This window comes from Coregonus lavaretus, assembly GCF_964263955.1.
Source record: "Coregonus lavaretus genome assembly, chromosome: 14".
NCBI lineage: Eukaryota > Metazoa > Chordata > Actinopteri > Salmoniformes > Salmonidae > Coregonus > Coregonus lavaretus.
This window is the reverse complement of record NC_140001.1, coordinates 25,349,276-25,365,684: the sequence shown is the minus strand read 5'-3', so window position 1 is coordinate 25,365,684 and position 16,409 is coordinate 25,349,276. Positions and strand designations below refer to the sequence as shown.

General features: G+C 44.7%; 1 protein-coding gene across 1 annotated transcript in view; it reads right to left on the bottom strand.

Annotated features, from left to right (window-relative positions):
- Positions 1-16,409, bottom strand: part of LOC311141726 (bridging integrator 3) — a 51,604-nt gene that overhangs the window by 26,488 nt on the left and 8,707 nt on the right. Inside the window, exons 2-3 of the mRNA XM_084177159.1 lie at positions 6,763-6,811; positions 2,582-2,622 (exon numbers count right to left, since the gene is read on the bottom strand). Of these exons, the coding sequence (XP_084033285.1) occupies positions 2,582-2,622; positions 6,763-6,811 (90 nt within the window). The remainder of the gene's footprint in view (positions 1-2,581; positions 2,623-6,762; positions 6,812-16,409) is intronic.

The window sequence follows — 16,409 nt, the reverse complement described above, 5'->3', positions numbered from 1 at the left end:
GTGATGAAGCCAGATGTCGAGGTCCTGGGCTGGTGTGGCTACACGTGGTCTGCGGTTGTGAAGCCGGTTGGACGTACTGCCAAATTCTGTAAAATGACATTGGAGGCAGCTTATGGTAGAGAAATGAACAATTATCTGGCAACAGCTCTGGTGGACATTCCTCCAGTCAGCATGCCAATTGCACGCTCCCCTTGAGACATCTGTGGCATTGCGTTGTGACAAAACTGCACATTTAAGAGTGGCCTTTTATTGTTCCCAGCACAAGGTGCACCTGTGTAATGATCAAGCTGTTTAATTGATATGCCACACCTATCAGGTGGATGGATAATCTTAGCAAAGGAGAAATGCTCACTAAAAGGGATGTAAACAAAGTTGTGCACAACGTTTGAAATAAATAAATAACTTTTTGCGTGTATGGAAACATGGGACCAACACTTTACATGTTGCGTTTATATTTTTGTTCAATGTATATTGTATAACCTAACTCACTTCAGCATTGGGTCAGAAGAGAGAGAGGTGAAAGATTCTAACATGGTATTTCCCATGAAAATAATTATTTCAAGGTTAAATGTTGATGTGAAAGCCTAAAGGCCCTGAGAGAGAACAGGCATGTATGTTCACCTCCACAAATCAATGGAAAACTTGCACTTAAAATAGCACTCGTTATGTTTTCTAGTCTGTCAGTTCAGTGTTCATCTGTAATGAGGGTTTTTGCTGCACTAATGATGCAGAGTCAATACATACAGTATGTAAAACAGAGCACAAACGAGAACTTAAATAATTATCTCCAGCACAATACCAGTGTCTACATTTCCCTTACATTAGGAAAAATTGCACATTTCTATGATCTGTGGTTAAAAAGAGAGAAGAAAGGTCCTAAAAATGCTTCTTTGTGACATCACAGGTTAGGATTAAAGGGTACGATTTTCTTGCTCCCCACGAATCTCATAGCGTTTGAAAATCACTGCTTTTAAAATGTTTTAACTTTTGATGATGGCATCGGGTAAAACTTAACGTTATATATTTTTCTACATAATGTAGAAGTGCGCCGGTTTCACATACAGTCAGACCCCTTCACTTTTTCCACATTTTGTTACGTTACAGCCTTATTCTAAAATTGATCTTATCAATCTACATCCCCATAATGATTAAGCGAAAACAGGTTTTTATTTCTTTTTGCAAATGTATTAAAAATAAGAAACAGAAATAGCTTATTTACATAAGTATTCAGGCCCTTTGCTATGAGACTTGAAAATGAGCTCAGGTGCATCCTGTTTCCATTGATCATCCTTGAGGATGTTTCTAAAACTTGAGTTCAACTGTGGTAAATGCAATTGATTGGACATGATATGGAAAGGCGCACACCTGTCTAAATAAGGTCCCACAGTTGACAGTGCATGTCAGAGCAACAACCAAGCCATGAGGTCGAAGGAATTGTCCGTAGAGCTCCGAGACAGGATTGTGTCGAGGCACAGATCTGGGGAAGGGTACCAAAACATTTCTGCAGCATTGAAGGTCCCCAAGAACACAGTGGCCTCCATCATTCTTAAATGGAAGAAGTTTGGAACCGCCAAGACTCTTCCTAGAGCTGGCCGTCTGGCCAAACTGAGCAATTGGGGAAGAAGGGTCTTGGTCAGGGAGGTGACCAAGAACCCGATGGTCACTCTGAAAGAGCTCCAGAGTTCCTCTGTGGAGATGGGAGAACCTTCCAGAAGGACAACCACCTCTGCAGCACCCCACCAATCAGGCCTTTATGGTAGAGTGGCCAGATGGAAGCCACTCCTCAATAAAAGGCACATGACAGCCCGCTTGGAGTTTGCCAAAAGGCACCTAAAGGACTCTCAGACCATGAGAAACAAGATTCTCTGGTCTGATGAAACCGAGACTGAACTCTTTGGCCTGAATGCTAAGCGCCACGTCTGGAGGAAACCTGGCACCATCCCTACGGTGAAGCATGGTGGTGGCAGCATCATGCTGTGGGAATGTTTTTCAGCGGCAGGGACTGGGAGACTAGTCAGGGTCGAGGGAAAGATGAACAGAGCAAAGTACCTTGATTAAAACCTGCTCCAGAGCGCTCAGGACCTCAGACTGGGGCGAATGTTCACTTTCCAACAGGACAACAACCTTAAGCACACAGCCAAGACAATGCAGGAGTGGCTTCAGGACAAGTCTCTGAATGTCATTCAGTGGCCCAGCCAGAGCCCGGACTTGAACCCGATCGAACATCTCTGGAGAGACCTGAAAATAGCTGTGAAGCGACACTCCCCATCTGACCTGACAGAGCTTGAGAGGATCTGCAGAGAAGAATAGGATTAACTCCCCAAATACAGGTGTGCCAAGCTTTTAGCGTCAAACCCAAGAAGACTCGAGGCTGTAATCGCTGCCAAATGTGCTTCAACAAAGTACTGAGTAAAGGGTCTGAATACTTATGTAAATGTTATATTTCCGTTTTTTATAAATTAGCAAAATGTTCTAAAAAATTGTGTTTGCTTTGTCATTATGGGGTATTGTGTGTAGATTGATGAGGAATATCAGTTTGAAAAGTGGAGTTCCCCTTTAACATTAATGGCAACAAACTTACTTTTGGAGCTTGTTATATTCTCGTTCGAAGTCTCTTTCAACCTGTAAAAACACATTGAAACTCATTGTTAGATACAACTTTATCATCTTTGTGTTCATGTCCGTTCATTCAATGTTGTTCCCTTCAATTATGGTCCTAACATGTGCTTGATGAATACTGAATATCCCTACTATTGGAGAGCCAATAAAGCCATATCATGAGCACAGCCTGGCTCCCCCTAATTTGCTTCATGTTGTTAGTTCTAAAGGTCTGGTTGACAGCCCCCACCCACCCCCTCCCTGCTCCGCCTCAGATCAGACTGGTCTGATTGAACAGGCCAGCGCTGGATACGGAGGTAGCAGGGGTTCATGTCTTGTGGTTCTGTGGGCTTCTGGATAAACAAATAAACAGTAAGGGAGGCAGCTGCCAGTCTGTCAGTAGAGGGAGGGTTGTCCACTGGGCTCCCTGTACTGTAGCCCACTCCCTGGGCCTGGGATGTCACAGGAAGCTGCCTGGGAGCCCGTTCTGACTGTCTGCCACTGCCGGACCACAGAGACAGACAGATTACTGTGGAAGTGGTTTTCCCCAAAGGAAGGCACCCACTCACTGGCACTTCAAGGCAGCCACCTCTGCCCCCTCACATGTTTTAGACAAATTGGCACCCCACAGACCCAGGCTCATTGATGAGGGTGCAGTCACTTGTCTGACGATTAGCTGGTGGTTACCTCTAGTACACTATGCTCATTTTGTGAATAGACTCATACGCCTTATACAATAAAGATATTTCAGAAAACCCAAACAACAAGTTAAAGATGCAGTTGGTCAGGATGAGGGACTTCATTTGGGTTTCCACATAATTTTTAAACTGATTTTCTGATTACAGGCTCCTTTGGAGGTCAATGATTGGATGTAAAAGCTGTATAACTGCTGTCCATTCAGTTCTGAAAACAACCGTGCTGTGGGACCTGGAACATTGTTTGAGGTTTATGTGTGATTCTCTCCACAGGCCACACAGACATGCATTAACTCCTTCACTGTCCAGTGTGTGGACAGAGGTGCTCTGCTCTCCCCACGTCTAAATCCATGGTTTCAGAGATAAAATTGACAGGTTAAGCAAATGTCCTCTTCCATAGCCACCACAGGTCTTTGATCTTTTTGGCTGAAGGACACTCATAGCATACATTTCTAACAACAAAATGCAACCAACTATTTTTATTGGTTGGGCCAGACTGCCTAGCCTTCCCCCATAAAAGAGGTAAAAATATCAAGCTTGGATTTCTGCAGTCTGAAAGTCTCTTACTCATCAGTCGTAAGATCCCAGTGTGCTTCCATATACAGTGGGGGAAAAAAGTATTTAGTCAGCCACCAATTGTGCAAGTTCTCCCACTTAAAAAGATGAGAGAGGCCTGTAATTTTCATCATAGGTACACGTCAACTATGACAGACAAAATGAGAAGAAGAAAAAATCCAGAAAATCACTTTGTAGGATTTTTTATGAATTTATTTGCAAATTATGGTGGAAAATAAGTATTTGGTCAATAACAAAAGTTTCTCAATACTTTGTTATATACCCTTTGTTGGCAATGACACAGGTCAAACGTTTTCTGTAAGTCTTCACAAGGTTTTCACACACTGTTGCTGGTATTTTGGCCCATTCCTCCATGCAGATCTCCTCTAGAGCAGTGATGTTTTGGGGCTGTCGCTGGGCAACACGGACTTTCAACTCCCTCCAAAGATTTTCTATGGGGTTGAGATCTGGAGACTGGCTAGGCCACTCCAGGACCTTGAAATGCTTCTTACGAAGCCACTCCTTCGTTGCCCGGGCGGTGTGTTTGGGATCATTGTCATGCTGAAAGACCCAGCCACGTTTCATCTTCAATGCCCTTGCTGATGGAAGGAGGTATGGTATTATTTGGATGCAACTCAGCATTCTTTGTCCTCCAAACACGACGAGTTGAGTTTTTACCAAAAAGTTCTATTTTGGTTTCATCTGACCATATGACATTCTCCCAATCCTCTTCTGGATCATCCAAATGCACTCTAGCAAACTTCAGACGGGCCTGGACATGTACTGGCTTAAGCAGGGGGACACGTCTGGCACTGAGTCCCTGGCGGCGTAGTGTGTTACTGATGGTAGGCTTTGTTACTTTGGTCCCAGCTCTCTGCAGGTCATTCACTAGGTCCCCCCGTGTGGTTCTGGGATTTTTGCTCACCGTTCTTGTGATCATTTTGACCCCACGGGGTGAGATCTTGCATGGAGCCCCAGATCGAGGGAGATTATCAGTGGTCTTGTATGTCTTCCATTTCCTAATAATTGCTCCCACAGTTGATTTCTTCAAACCAAGCTGCTTACCTATTGCAGATTCAGTCTTCCCAGCCTGGTGCAGGTCTACAATTTTGTTTCTGGTGTCCTTTGACAGCTCTTTGGTCTTGGCCATAGTGGAGTTTGGAGTGTGACAGTTTGAGGTTGTGGACAGGTGTCTTTTATACTGATAACAAGTTCAAACAGGTGCCATTAATACAGGTAACGAGTGGAGGACAGAGGAGCCTCTTAAAGAAGAAGTTACAGGTCTGTGAGAGCCAGAAATCTTGCTTGTTTGTAGGTGACCAAATACTTATTTTCCACCATAATTTGCAAATAAATTCATTAAAAATCCTACAATGTGATTTTCTGGAATTTTTTTCTCAATTTGTCTGTCATAGTTGACGTGTACCTATGATGAAAATTACAGGCCTCTCTCATCTTTTTAAGTGGGAGAACTTGCACAATTGGTGGCTGACTAAATACTTTTTTTCCCCACTGTACACTGCATCGCCAAAAGTATGTGGGCACCCATTCAAATGAGTGGATTTGGCTATTTCAGCCACACCCGTTGCTGACAGGTGTATAACATCGAGCACACAGCCATGCAATCTCCATAGACAAACATTGGCAGTAGAATAGCCGTACTGAAGAGCTCAGTGATTTTCAACGTGGCACAGTCATAGGATGCCACCTTTCCAACATGTCAGTTCATCAAATTTCTGCCCTTCTATCGCTGCCCCGGTCAACTATAAGTGCTGCTATTGTGAAGTTGAAACGTCTAGGAGCAACAATGGTTCAGCCTCAAAGTGGTAGGCCACACAAGCTCACAGAATGGGACCGCCGAGTGCTGAAGCCTTAGCGCGTAAAAATAGTCTGTCCTCGGTTGCAACACTCACTACCAAGTTCCAAACTGCCTCTGGAAGCAACGTCAGCACAAGAACTGTTCATTGGGAGCTTCATGAAATGGGTTTCCATGGCCAAGCAGCCGCACACAAGCCTAAGATCACCATGTGCAATGCCAAGCGTCGGCTGGAGTGGTGTAAAGCTTGCCGCCATTGGACTCTGGCGCAGTAGAAACGCGTTCTCTGGAGTGATGAATCACGCTTCACCATCTGGCAGTCTGATGGATGAACCTAGGTTTGGCGGATGCCTGGAGAACGCTACCTTCCCCAATGCATAGCGCCAACTGTAAAGTTTGGTGGAGGAGGAATAATGGTCTGGGGCTGTTTTTCATGGTTCGGGCTAGGCCCCTTAGTTTCAGTGAAGGGAAATCTTAATGCTACAGCATACAATGACATTCTAGACAATTCTGTGCTTCCAACTTTGTGGCAACAGTTTGGGGAAGGCCCTTTCCTGTTTCAGCATGATAATGCCCCCGTGCACAAAGTGAGGTCCATACAGAAATGGTTTGTCAAGATCAGTGTGGAAGAACTTGACTGGCCTGCATAAAGCCCTGACCTCAACCCTATCAAACACCTTTGTGATGAATTGGAACACTGACTGCGAGCCAGGCCTAATCGCCCAACATCACTGCCCAACCTCACAATGCTCGTGGCTGAATGGAAGCAAGTCCCCGCAGCAATGTTCCAACATCTAGCGGAAAGCCTTCACAGAAGAGTGGAGGCTGTTATAGCAGCAAAGGGGGGGGGGGGCAACTCCATATTAATGCCCATGATTTTGGAATGAGATGTTCGACGAGCAGCTGTCCACATACTTTTGGCCATGTATTGTAACAACAACAAGCTAAATAAAGCCTGGTAGCGAGTGTCTAGTGAAATTAGACATTTAATTATGTATTGTCTAGTTTCATAGGTGTTGCAACACAAATAATGGAAACTCTTATGTTGGCACATTAGTTTTTTTTTTTTTTGTTAGGGACAGAAGACTGAACACTTACTGTTTTGGAAACAATCTGCTTTTTTGGTTGTCCAATCTTGAAGGGCATCCTGGAAGCAGAAAATATTATAAATTGGTGGGACAGACACCACATTCTGCACATCAAAGACAATCTAACACATCCAAACAGACATTTAACTGAAATGAGAGGCATTTTTAAGGGGCTGGCAGACAGGTACTCTGACTGGTAGGTAATAATGTGTTGCGAGGTGGGTACAAGTGAACAAGTGAATCCTTTGGCTCAGTTACAGCTAGCCAAATCAAAATGTTGTTAACCCCTGGCCTTCTGGACTGTGCTTCAGGAGCCCTGTGCATTGACTTCCTGTCATCACACGCCACATCTGGCTTCCATTGCTGGTGGATATCACTAATTAGAAGTGGCTGTCCCCTCTGCTCTGTGTGGCTTTCCTGCAACCCCCCCACCCCCACAGTCAAACACAGGCCCACATGTTATACTGGCCATGGCCTGACAGATTGCTGTGAATGGAGACTGCAGCATGGCAGTTCACAATGCATCACTCTGCACCCCTTACAGACTCCAGTCTGCCTACAGTATACAGTGCATTCGGAAAGTTTTCAGAGCCCTTGACTTTTTCCACATTGTTACGTTACAGCCTTATTCTAAAATGGATTAAATTGTTGTTTTTTCCCCATCCTCAATCTACACACAATATCCCATAATGACAAAGCGAAAACAGTTTGACATTTTTGCAAATGTATTAAAAATAAAAAACAGAAACACCATATTTACATAAGTATTCAGACCCTTTGCTATGAGACTTGGAATTGAGCTCATGTGCATCCTGTTTCCATGGATCATCCTTGAGGATGTTTCTAAAACTTGATTGGAGTCCACCTGTGGTAAATTCAATTAATTGGACATGATTTGGAAAGGCACACACCTGTCTATATAAGGTCCCACAGTTGACAGTGCATGTCAAAGCAAAAACCAAGCCATGAGGTCGAAGGAATTGTCCGTAGAGCGCCGAGACAGGATTGTGTCGAGGCACATATCTGGGGAAGGGTACCAAGAAATGTCTGCAGCATTGAAGGTCCACCAAGGCTCTTCCTAGAGCTGGCCACCAGGCCAAACTGAGCAATCGGGGGAGAAGGGCCTTGGTCAGGGAGGTGACCAAGAACCCGATGGTCACTCTGACAGAGCTCCAGAGTTCCTCTTTGGAGATGGGAGAACCTTCCAGAAGGACAACCATCTCTGCAGCACTCCACCATTCACGCCTTCATGGTAGAGTGGCAAGACGGAAGCCATTCCTCAGTAAAAGGCACAGGACAGCCCGCTTGGAGTTTGCCAACAGGCACCTAAAGGACTCTCAAACCATGAGAAACAAGATTCTCTGGTCTGATGAAACCGAGATTGAACTCTTTGGCCTGCATGCCAAGCAACACGTCTGGAGGAAACCTGGCACCATCGCTACGGTGAAGCATGGTGGTGGAAGCATCATGCTGTGGGGATGTTTTTCAGCGGCAGGGACCGGGAGACTAGTCCGGATTGAGGGAAAGATGAACGGAGCAAAGAACAGAGAGATCCTTGCTGAAAACCTGCTCCAGAGCGCTCAGGACCTCAGACTGGGGCGAAGGTTCACCTTCTAACAGGACAACGACCCTAAACACACAGCCAAGGCAACGCAAGAGTGGCTTCGGGACAAGTCTCTGAATGTCCTTGAGTGGCCCAGCCAGAGCCCTGACTTGAACCCACTAGAATATCTCTGGAGAGACCTTAAAATAGCTGTGCAGCGATGCTCCCCATCCAACCTGACAGAGCTTGAGAGGATCTGCAGAGAATAATGGGAGAAACTCCACAAATATAGGTGTGCCAAGCTTGTAGACTCGAGGCTGTAATCACTGCCAAAGGTGCTTCAACAAAGTACTGAGTAAAGGGTCTGAATACTTATGTAAATGAGATCTGCAATGCAAACCTGCTTTTGCTTTGTCATTATGGGTTTTTTGTGTGTAGATTGATGAGGGGAAACAAATATCTAATCAATTTTAGTATAAGGCTGTAACGTAACAAAATGTGGAAAAAGTCAAGGGGTCTGAATACTTTCCGAATGCATTCGAATGCCGAATGTATGATGACAAGATCCAAGGATACTCATCGCTTAAAATAAGCTTCCAAGATTTCCAAAGCCAGTCAAGATGCTCTCAATGGTGCAGCTGTAGAACTTTGAGGATTTGAGGGCCAATGCCAAATCTTTTCAACCTGCTGAGGGGAAAGAGGCGCTGTCACGCCTTCCTCACGACTGTTGGCGTGTGTGTGGACTATTTTAAGTCCTTAGTGATTTGGACATTGAGGAACTTGAAGCTCTCAACCCGCTGCACTGGATGGGGGCGTGCTCGCCCACCCGTTTCATGTAGTCCACAATCAGCTTCTTGGTCTTACTGACGTTGAGGGAGAGGTTGTTGTCCTGGCACCACACTGCCAGGTCACTGACCTCCTCCCTGTAGGCCAGGGTTCCCCAACTGGCGGCCTGTGAGCTGAATTTGGCCCACGGGTGGTTTTATTTGGCCCCCCAAGTAAAAAAAATAATAGATATATTTCATTGTAGGACATAAGACCAAAAACACCAGGAAATCAGCTCCAAGTTATTAAATTTTTTGGAAATCTGTTCCCAAGTAATCCCATACATATTAGAGAGAGACACGTGATTGTGTAAGCAAGGTTTGAAATTATTATGTTTTAGTCACAAATATTATATCTGTTTGGGCTTCTTGTGGTCAATTTGCTGTCTACAATTATTTGTAATTATGTTCCGGGCACCCGATCAAGAAATAAATAAAATCGGCCCGAGCTGAATGTAGTTGATGATCCCCGTTGTAGGCCGTCTCATCGTCGCCGGTGATCAGGAATTCCACTGTTGTGTCATCAGCAAACTTGATGATGGTGTTGGAGTCTTGCGTGGCCACGTAGTCGTGGGTGAACAAGAAGTACAAGAGGGGACTAAGCACCCACCCCTTTAGGGCCCCCGTGTTGAGGGTTCAGCGTGGCAGAGGAAATGTTGCCTACCCTCAACACCTGGGGTCGGCCTGTCAGGAAGTCCAGGATCCAGCTGCAGAGGGAGGTTTCTAGTCCCAGGGTCCCAAGCTTGGTGACGATCTTGGAGGGGACTATGGTGTTGAACGCTGATCTGTAGTCAACTAACAGTATTCTCACATAGGTATTCATTCCTCTTATCTAGGTGGATGGGGGCAGTGTGGAGTGCAATTGAGATTGCATCGTCTATGGATCTGTTGGGGCGGTATGCACATTGGAGTAAGTCTAGGGTGTCTGGGATGATGGGAGTTGATGTTAGCCATAACCAGCCTTTCAAAGCACTTCATGATTACAGATGTGAGTGCTACAGGGCGGTAGTCATTGTGGAAGGTAGCCTTAGAGTTCTTGGGAACAGGAATGATGGTGGTCAGCTTGAGACGTGGGGATTACTGACTGGGACAAGGAGAGGTTGAAAATGACTGAATATGCCTGCCAGCTGTTCTGTTCATGCTCTGAGAATGCACCCTGGAATACAGTCTGGCCTTACGAGTGTTTACCTTATTAAAAACCTTACTCACGACAGCCTCGGAGTAGCGAGATCAACCAGTCCCCTGGGCCAGCGGGGACCCTCGCCCACGGGTCGGTGTTGTTTTTGTCAAAGCGTGCATAAAATGCATTGAGTTTGTCTTGTAGAGAGGCATCGTTGGTCAGATCACAGCTGGGTCTTCCTTTGTAATCCGTAATGGACTGTAGCCCCTTCTACATGCATCGGAGCCTGTGTAATAGGATTCCACCTTGTTCCTATATTGCCCTTTTGCTTGTTTGATGGCTCTGCGGAGGTCGTAGCGGGACTTCTTGTACTTGTTTGTGTCCTCAGCCGTAGCCTCGGGGTTGGCTGCAATAGCCCTGTGTGCGGGAGCCCTGTTATTTAGCTTAGCGCCAACCTCTGTGTTAATCCAGGGCTTTTGATTGGGGAAGCAGCGAACCTTCACTTTGGGGACAACGTCGGCGATGCATTTCTTAATGAAGCCGGTGACGGAGGTGGTTAGCTCGTCGATGCTATTGGCAGAGTCCTGGAACATATTCCAGTCAGCGCAAGCAAAGCAGTCTTGTAGCATAGCCTCGGAAACGGAGGACCATTTCTCAACAGAGCGTGTCACAGGTACTTCCTGTTTGAGCTTCTGCTTGTGACACCTATCAAAACGATCATAAGATAACAACTTATTTTCTTAATGCCATCCGTCTTTTATCCGCCTGAAACCATCTTTATAAACCATGTCTCGCTACATAAGTTGTTACTTAAATCACCATTGTGATGGAGAAACATGAGAAAGAAAACACTTTTTATTGCCACTGCACATTGCTGTAGGTTGTCATTGATGTGACACTAATAACATCCAAGGCACATGATGGACGGTTGCCGTTGACAGGCTCAGTGAGACAGCAGCTGCGTCAAAAGAAAGGTGTATAAACTAATGAGATGGAAAGATGAGGATGTGAGGCAGGGCCGTGTTGTGCAACCAGGGCACGCCACTGATGTGTGTGTGACAGTTCCCTCTGATGACAGCTGAATCAGAAAGCACAACACAGCCAAGAGAGGCAACAGGAAAATGGGCTTAATCCGAATTACAACAGAAAGGCTGCTTTCACTGGCAGGAGGGAGTATTAAGTCCCTATCAAACTACCCCTGGTAAAGCGCTGGGAGAAAGATGTTCTTTGATTACCCTTTTGACTCCTAGAGTAAAGCAGTGTTTAAACAAAATTGATGTATCCTATTCATAAATGACTGACTCATATCAGATCAAGTCAAAATTCTAAGGTCAAAATAGCTGATTCAGGAGGAAAAGTTTCACCTACAGTGGGGAAAAAAAGTATTTAGTCAGCCACCAATTGTGCAAGTTCTCCCACTTAAAAAGATGAGAGGCCTGTAATTTTCATCATAGGTACACGTCTACTATGACAGACAAAATGAGATTTTTTCCCCCAGAAAATCACATTGTAGGATTTTTAATGAATTTATTTGCAAATTATGGTGGAAAATAAGTATTTGGTCAATAACAAAAATGTCTCAATACTTTGTTATATACCCTTTGTTGGCAATGACACAGGTCAAACGTTTTCTGTAAGTCTTCACAAGGTTTTCACACACTGTTGCTGGTATTTTGGCCCATTCCTCCATGCAGATCTCCTCTAGAGCAGTGATGTTTTGGGGCTGTCGCTGGGCAACACGGACTTTCAACTCCCTTCAAAGATTTTCTATGGGGTTGAGATCTGGAGACTGGCTAGGCCACTCCAGGACCATGAAATGCTTCTTACGAAGCCACTCCTTCGTTGCCCGGGCGGTGTGTTTGGGATCATTGTCATGCTGAAAGACCCAGCCACGTTTCATCTTCAATGCCCTTGCTGATGGAAGGAGGTTTTCACTCAAAATCTCACGATACATGGCCCCATTCATTCTTTCCTTTACACGGATCAGTCGTCCTGGTCCCTTTGCAGAAAAACAGCCCCAAAGCATGATGTTTCCACCCCCATGCTTCACAGTAGGTATGGTGTTCTTTGGATGCAACTCAACATTCTTTGTCCTCCAAACACGACGAGTTGAGTTTTTACCAAAATGTTCTATTTTGGTTTCATCTGACCATATGACATTCTCCCAATCCTCTTCTGGATCATCCAAATGCAGTCTAGCAAACTTCAGACGGGCCTGGACATGTACTGGCTTAAGCAGGGGGACACGTCTGGCACTGCAGGATTTGAGTCCCTGGCGGCGTAGTGTGTTACTGATGGTAGGCTTTGTTACTTTGGTCCCAGCTCTCTGCAGGTCATTCACTAGGTCCCCCCGTGTGGTTCTGGGATTTTTGCTCACCGTTCTTGTGATCATTTTGACCCCACGGGGTGAGATCTTGCGTGGAGCCCCAGATCGAGGGAGATTATCAGTGGTCTTGTATGTCTTCCATTTCCTAATAATTGCTCCCACAGTTGATTTATTCAAACCAAGCTGCTTACCTATTGCAGATTCAGTCTTCCCAGCCTGGTGCAGGTCTACAATTTTGTTTCTGGTGTCCTTTGACAGCTCTTTGGTCTTGGCCATAGTGGAGTTTGGAGTGTGACAGTTTGAGGTTGTGGACAGGTGTCTTTTATACTGATAACAAGTTCAAACAGGTGCCATTAATACAGGTAACGAGTGGAGGACAGAGGAGCCTCTTAAAGAAGAAGTTACAGGTCTGTGAGAGCCAGAAATCTTGCTTGTTTGTACGTGACCAAATACTTATTTTCCACCACAATTTGCAAATAAATTCATAAAAAATCCTACAATGTGATTTTCTGGATTTTTTTCCCTCCATTTGTCTGTCATAGTTGACGTGTACCTATGATGAAAATTACAGGCCTCTCTCATCTTTTTAAGTGGGAGAACTTGCACAATTGGTGGCTGACTAAATACATTTTTTCCCCACTGTATGTCATACTTCTGGTGAGCCAACACCATCATGGAAAACTACGTTTCGTCACCCACTGAAATTCCTGTGGTCCATGGGGTGACTCATCTTACTACCCATGCAATGCATCACCAGAACACTATGGCAGTAACTGGGCCTAGCCTACCTATCTGAGCAGTAATCACATAAGACTTGGCAAGGACTATACGATATGTCAACTGTTTGTTAAACACGCAGTAACTTTCCAAGAAAGAAGGTAAGATCATCAAGGTGGCAAAACCCCCTACTGTATATCTCTGGCCCAATACAAAAGATCTTGGCCCAGTAGAACATACAATCGAGCCCCAGAGTTACAAAGTATACTTAGCTAACAGCCTGTGGACACTGCCTTATTTGCTAAAATCCCAAAGCAATCCAGAGAGAGTGGTAGGCTAGAGGGGTAGAGGAAGGAGGATGGTCTATCCTGTGGGAATTGTTTGTTATGTTTCTTCACACACAGCGGCATTAAAGTAGTGGCCTGTACATTTAGAACCTTTGGTTAGTCTGTAAGCCCTGATCCCATGACCTACTCAAAGAAGGGCAGGAAAGACAGAGCGTGCACAGAGCATGTTACATTAGGTAGATAGAGAGCACAACCTTCTCTCCTATGGAAAGACTTTCAACTGTATGGATAAGTATGGATAATTCTATAGGCTAAATATCAGCTTTGGACATGTTCCAGGGCTCTACGCTGACCATTTTTACAAGGAAAGATTTACGTTTTACGTTGAAAAATGTAGGCGCACACAAAGAAACTTAGGAGCACAATGCAAAATATTTTAGGTAATAACACTAGAATCCTTCATTTTTCTAGGCGCACTGGTGCTCCTATATACACATTCCAGGTCACACAGCAAAATATTTAAGCACATACAGTGGGGAGAACAAGTATTTGATACACTGCCGATTTTGCAGGTTTTCCTACTTACAAAGCATGTAGAGGTCTGTAATTTTTATCATAGGTACACTTCAACTGTGAGAGACGGAATCTATAACAAAAATCCAGAAAATCACATTGTATGATTTTTAAGTAATTAATTTGCATTTTATTGCATGACATAAGTATTTGATCACCTACCAACCAGTAAGAATTCCGGCTCTCACAGACCTGTTAGTTTTTCTTTAAGAAGCCCTCCTGTTCTCCACTCATTACCTGTATTAACTGCACCTGTTTGAACTCGTTACCTGTATAAAAGACACCTGTCCACACACTCAATCAAACAGACTCCAACCTCTCCACAATGGCCAAGACCAGAGAGCTGTGTAAGGACATCAGGGATAAAATTGTAGACCTGCACAAGGCTGGGATGGGCTACAGGACAATAGGCAAGCAGCTTGGTGAGAAGGCAACAACTGTTGGCGCAATTATTAGAAAATGGAAGAAGTTCAAGATGACGGTCAATCACCCTCGGTCTGGGGCTCCATGCAAGATCTCACCTCGTGGGGCATCAATGATCATGAGGAAGGTGAGGGATCAGCCCAGAACTACACGGCAGGACCTGGTCAATGACCTGAAGAGAGCTGGGACCACAGTCTCAAAGAAAACCATTAGTAACACACTACGCCGTCATAGATTAAAATCCTGCAGCGCACGCAAGGTCCCCCTGCTCAAGCCAGCGCATGTCCAGGCCCGTCTGAAGTTTGCCAATGACCATCTGGATGATCCAGAGGAGGAATGGGAGAAGGTCATGTGGTCTGATGAGACAAAAATATAGCTTTTTGGTCTAAACTCTACTCGCCGTGTTTGGAGGAAGAAGAAGGATGAGTACAACCCCAAGAACACCATCCCAACCGTGAAGCATGGAGGTGGAAACATCATTCTTTGGGGATGCTTTTCTGCAAAGGGGACAGGACGACTGCACCGTATTGAGGGGAGGATGGATGGGGCCATGTATCGCGAGATCTTGGCCAACAACCTCCTTCCCTCAGTAAGAGCATTGAAGATGGGTCGTGGCTGGGTCTTCCAGCATGACAACGACCCGAAACACACAGCCAGGGCAACTAAGGAGTGGCTCCGTAAGAAGCATCTCAAGGTCCTGGAGTGGCCTAGCCAGTCTCCAGACCTGAACCCAATAGAACATCTTTGGAGGGAGCTGAAAGTCCGTATTGCCCAGTGACAGCCCCGAAACCTGAAGGATCTGGAGAAGGTCTGTATGGAGGAGTGGGCCAAAATCCCTGCTGCAGTGTGTGCAAACCTGGTCAAGACCTACAGGAAACTTATGATCTCTGTAATTGCAAACAAAGGTTTCTGTACCAAATATTAAGTTCTGCTTTTCTGATGTATCAAATACTTATGTCATGCAATAAAATGCAAATTAATTACTTAAAAATCATACAATGTGATTTTCTGGATTTTAGATTTTTTTTTTGATTCCGTCTCTCACAGTTGAAGTGTACCTATGATAAAATGTACAGACCTCTACATGCTTTGTAAGTAGGAAAACCTGCAAAATCGGCAGTGTATCAAATACTTGTTCTCCCCACTGTATGCGAGTAAAATTGTCTCACTGTAGAGCCTTACTTAGCCTATAGGACAATATCATTGATATAGCCTGGGCCTATTCTGAATTATGTTAAAAGTAAAAGCATTACTATAGTATATTAGGCTATATTGTGTGGCGTTGGTGTTGTTTAAGGCAGGGCGATTCCATGCCAGCGTAGGCTGAAAATATTTAGGTTATCTTAGATTGTTCTGGCAATTCTTACACAGTAACTTCATTGGGAGGAAGGACGCTTGAGATGATTTTTATTTGTATGACAAACCATTTTTTTGAAAATCATGATGAAAGTGCCCATTTTAGACCTAGTATACAGTGGGGGAAAAAAGTATTTAGTCAGCCACCAATTGTGCAAGTTCTCCCACTTAAAAAGATGAGAGAGGCCTGTAGTTTTCATCATAGGTACACATCAACTATGACAGACAAATTGAGGAAAAAAATCCAGAAAATCACATTGTAGGATTTTTAATTAATTAATTTGCAAATGATGGTGGAAAATAAGTATTTGGTCACCTACAAACAAGCAAGATTTCTGGCTCTCACAGACCTGTAACTTCTTCTTTAAGAGGCTCCTCTGTCCTCCACTCGTTACCTGTATTAATGGCACCTGTTTGAACTTGTTATCAGTATAAAAGACACCTGTCCACAACCTCAAACAGTCACACTCCAAACTCCACTATGGCCA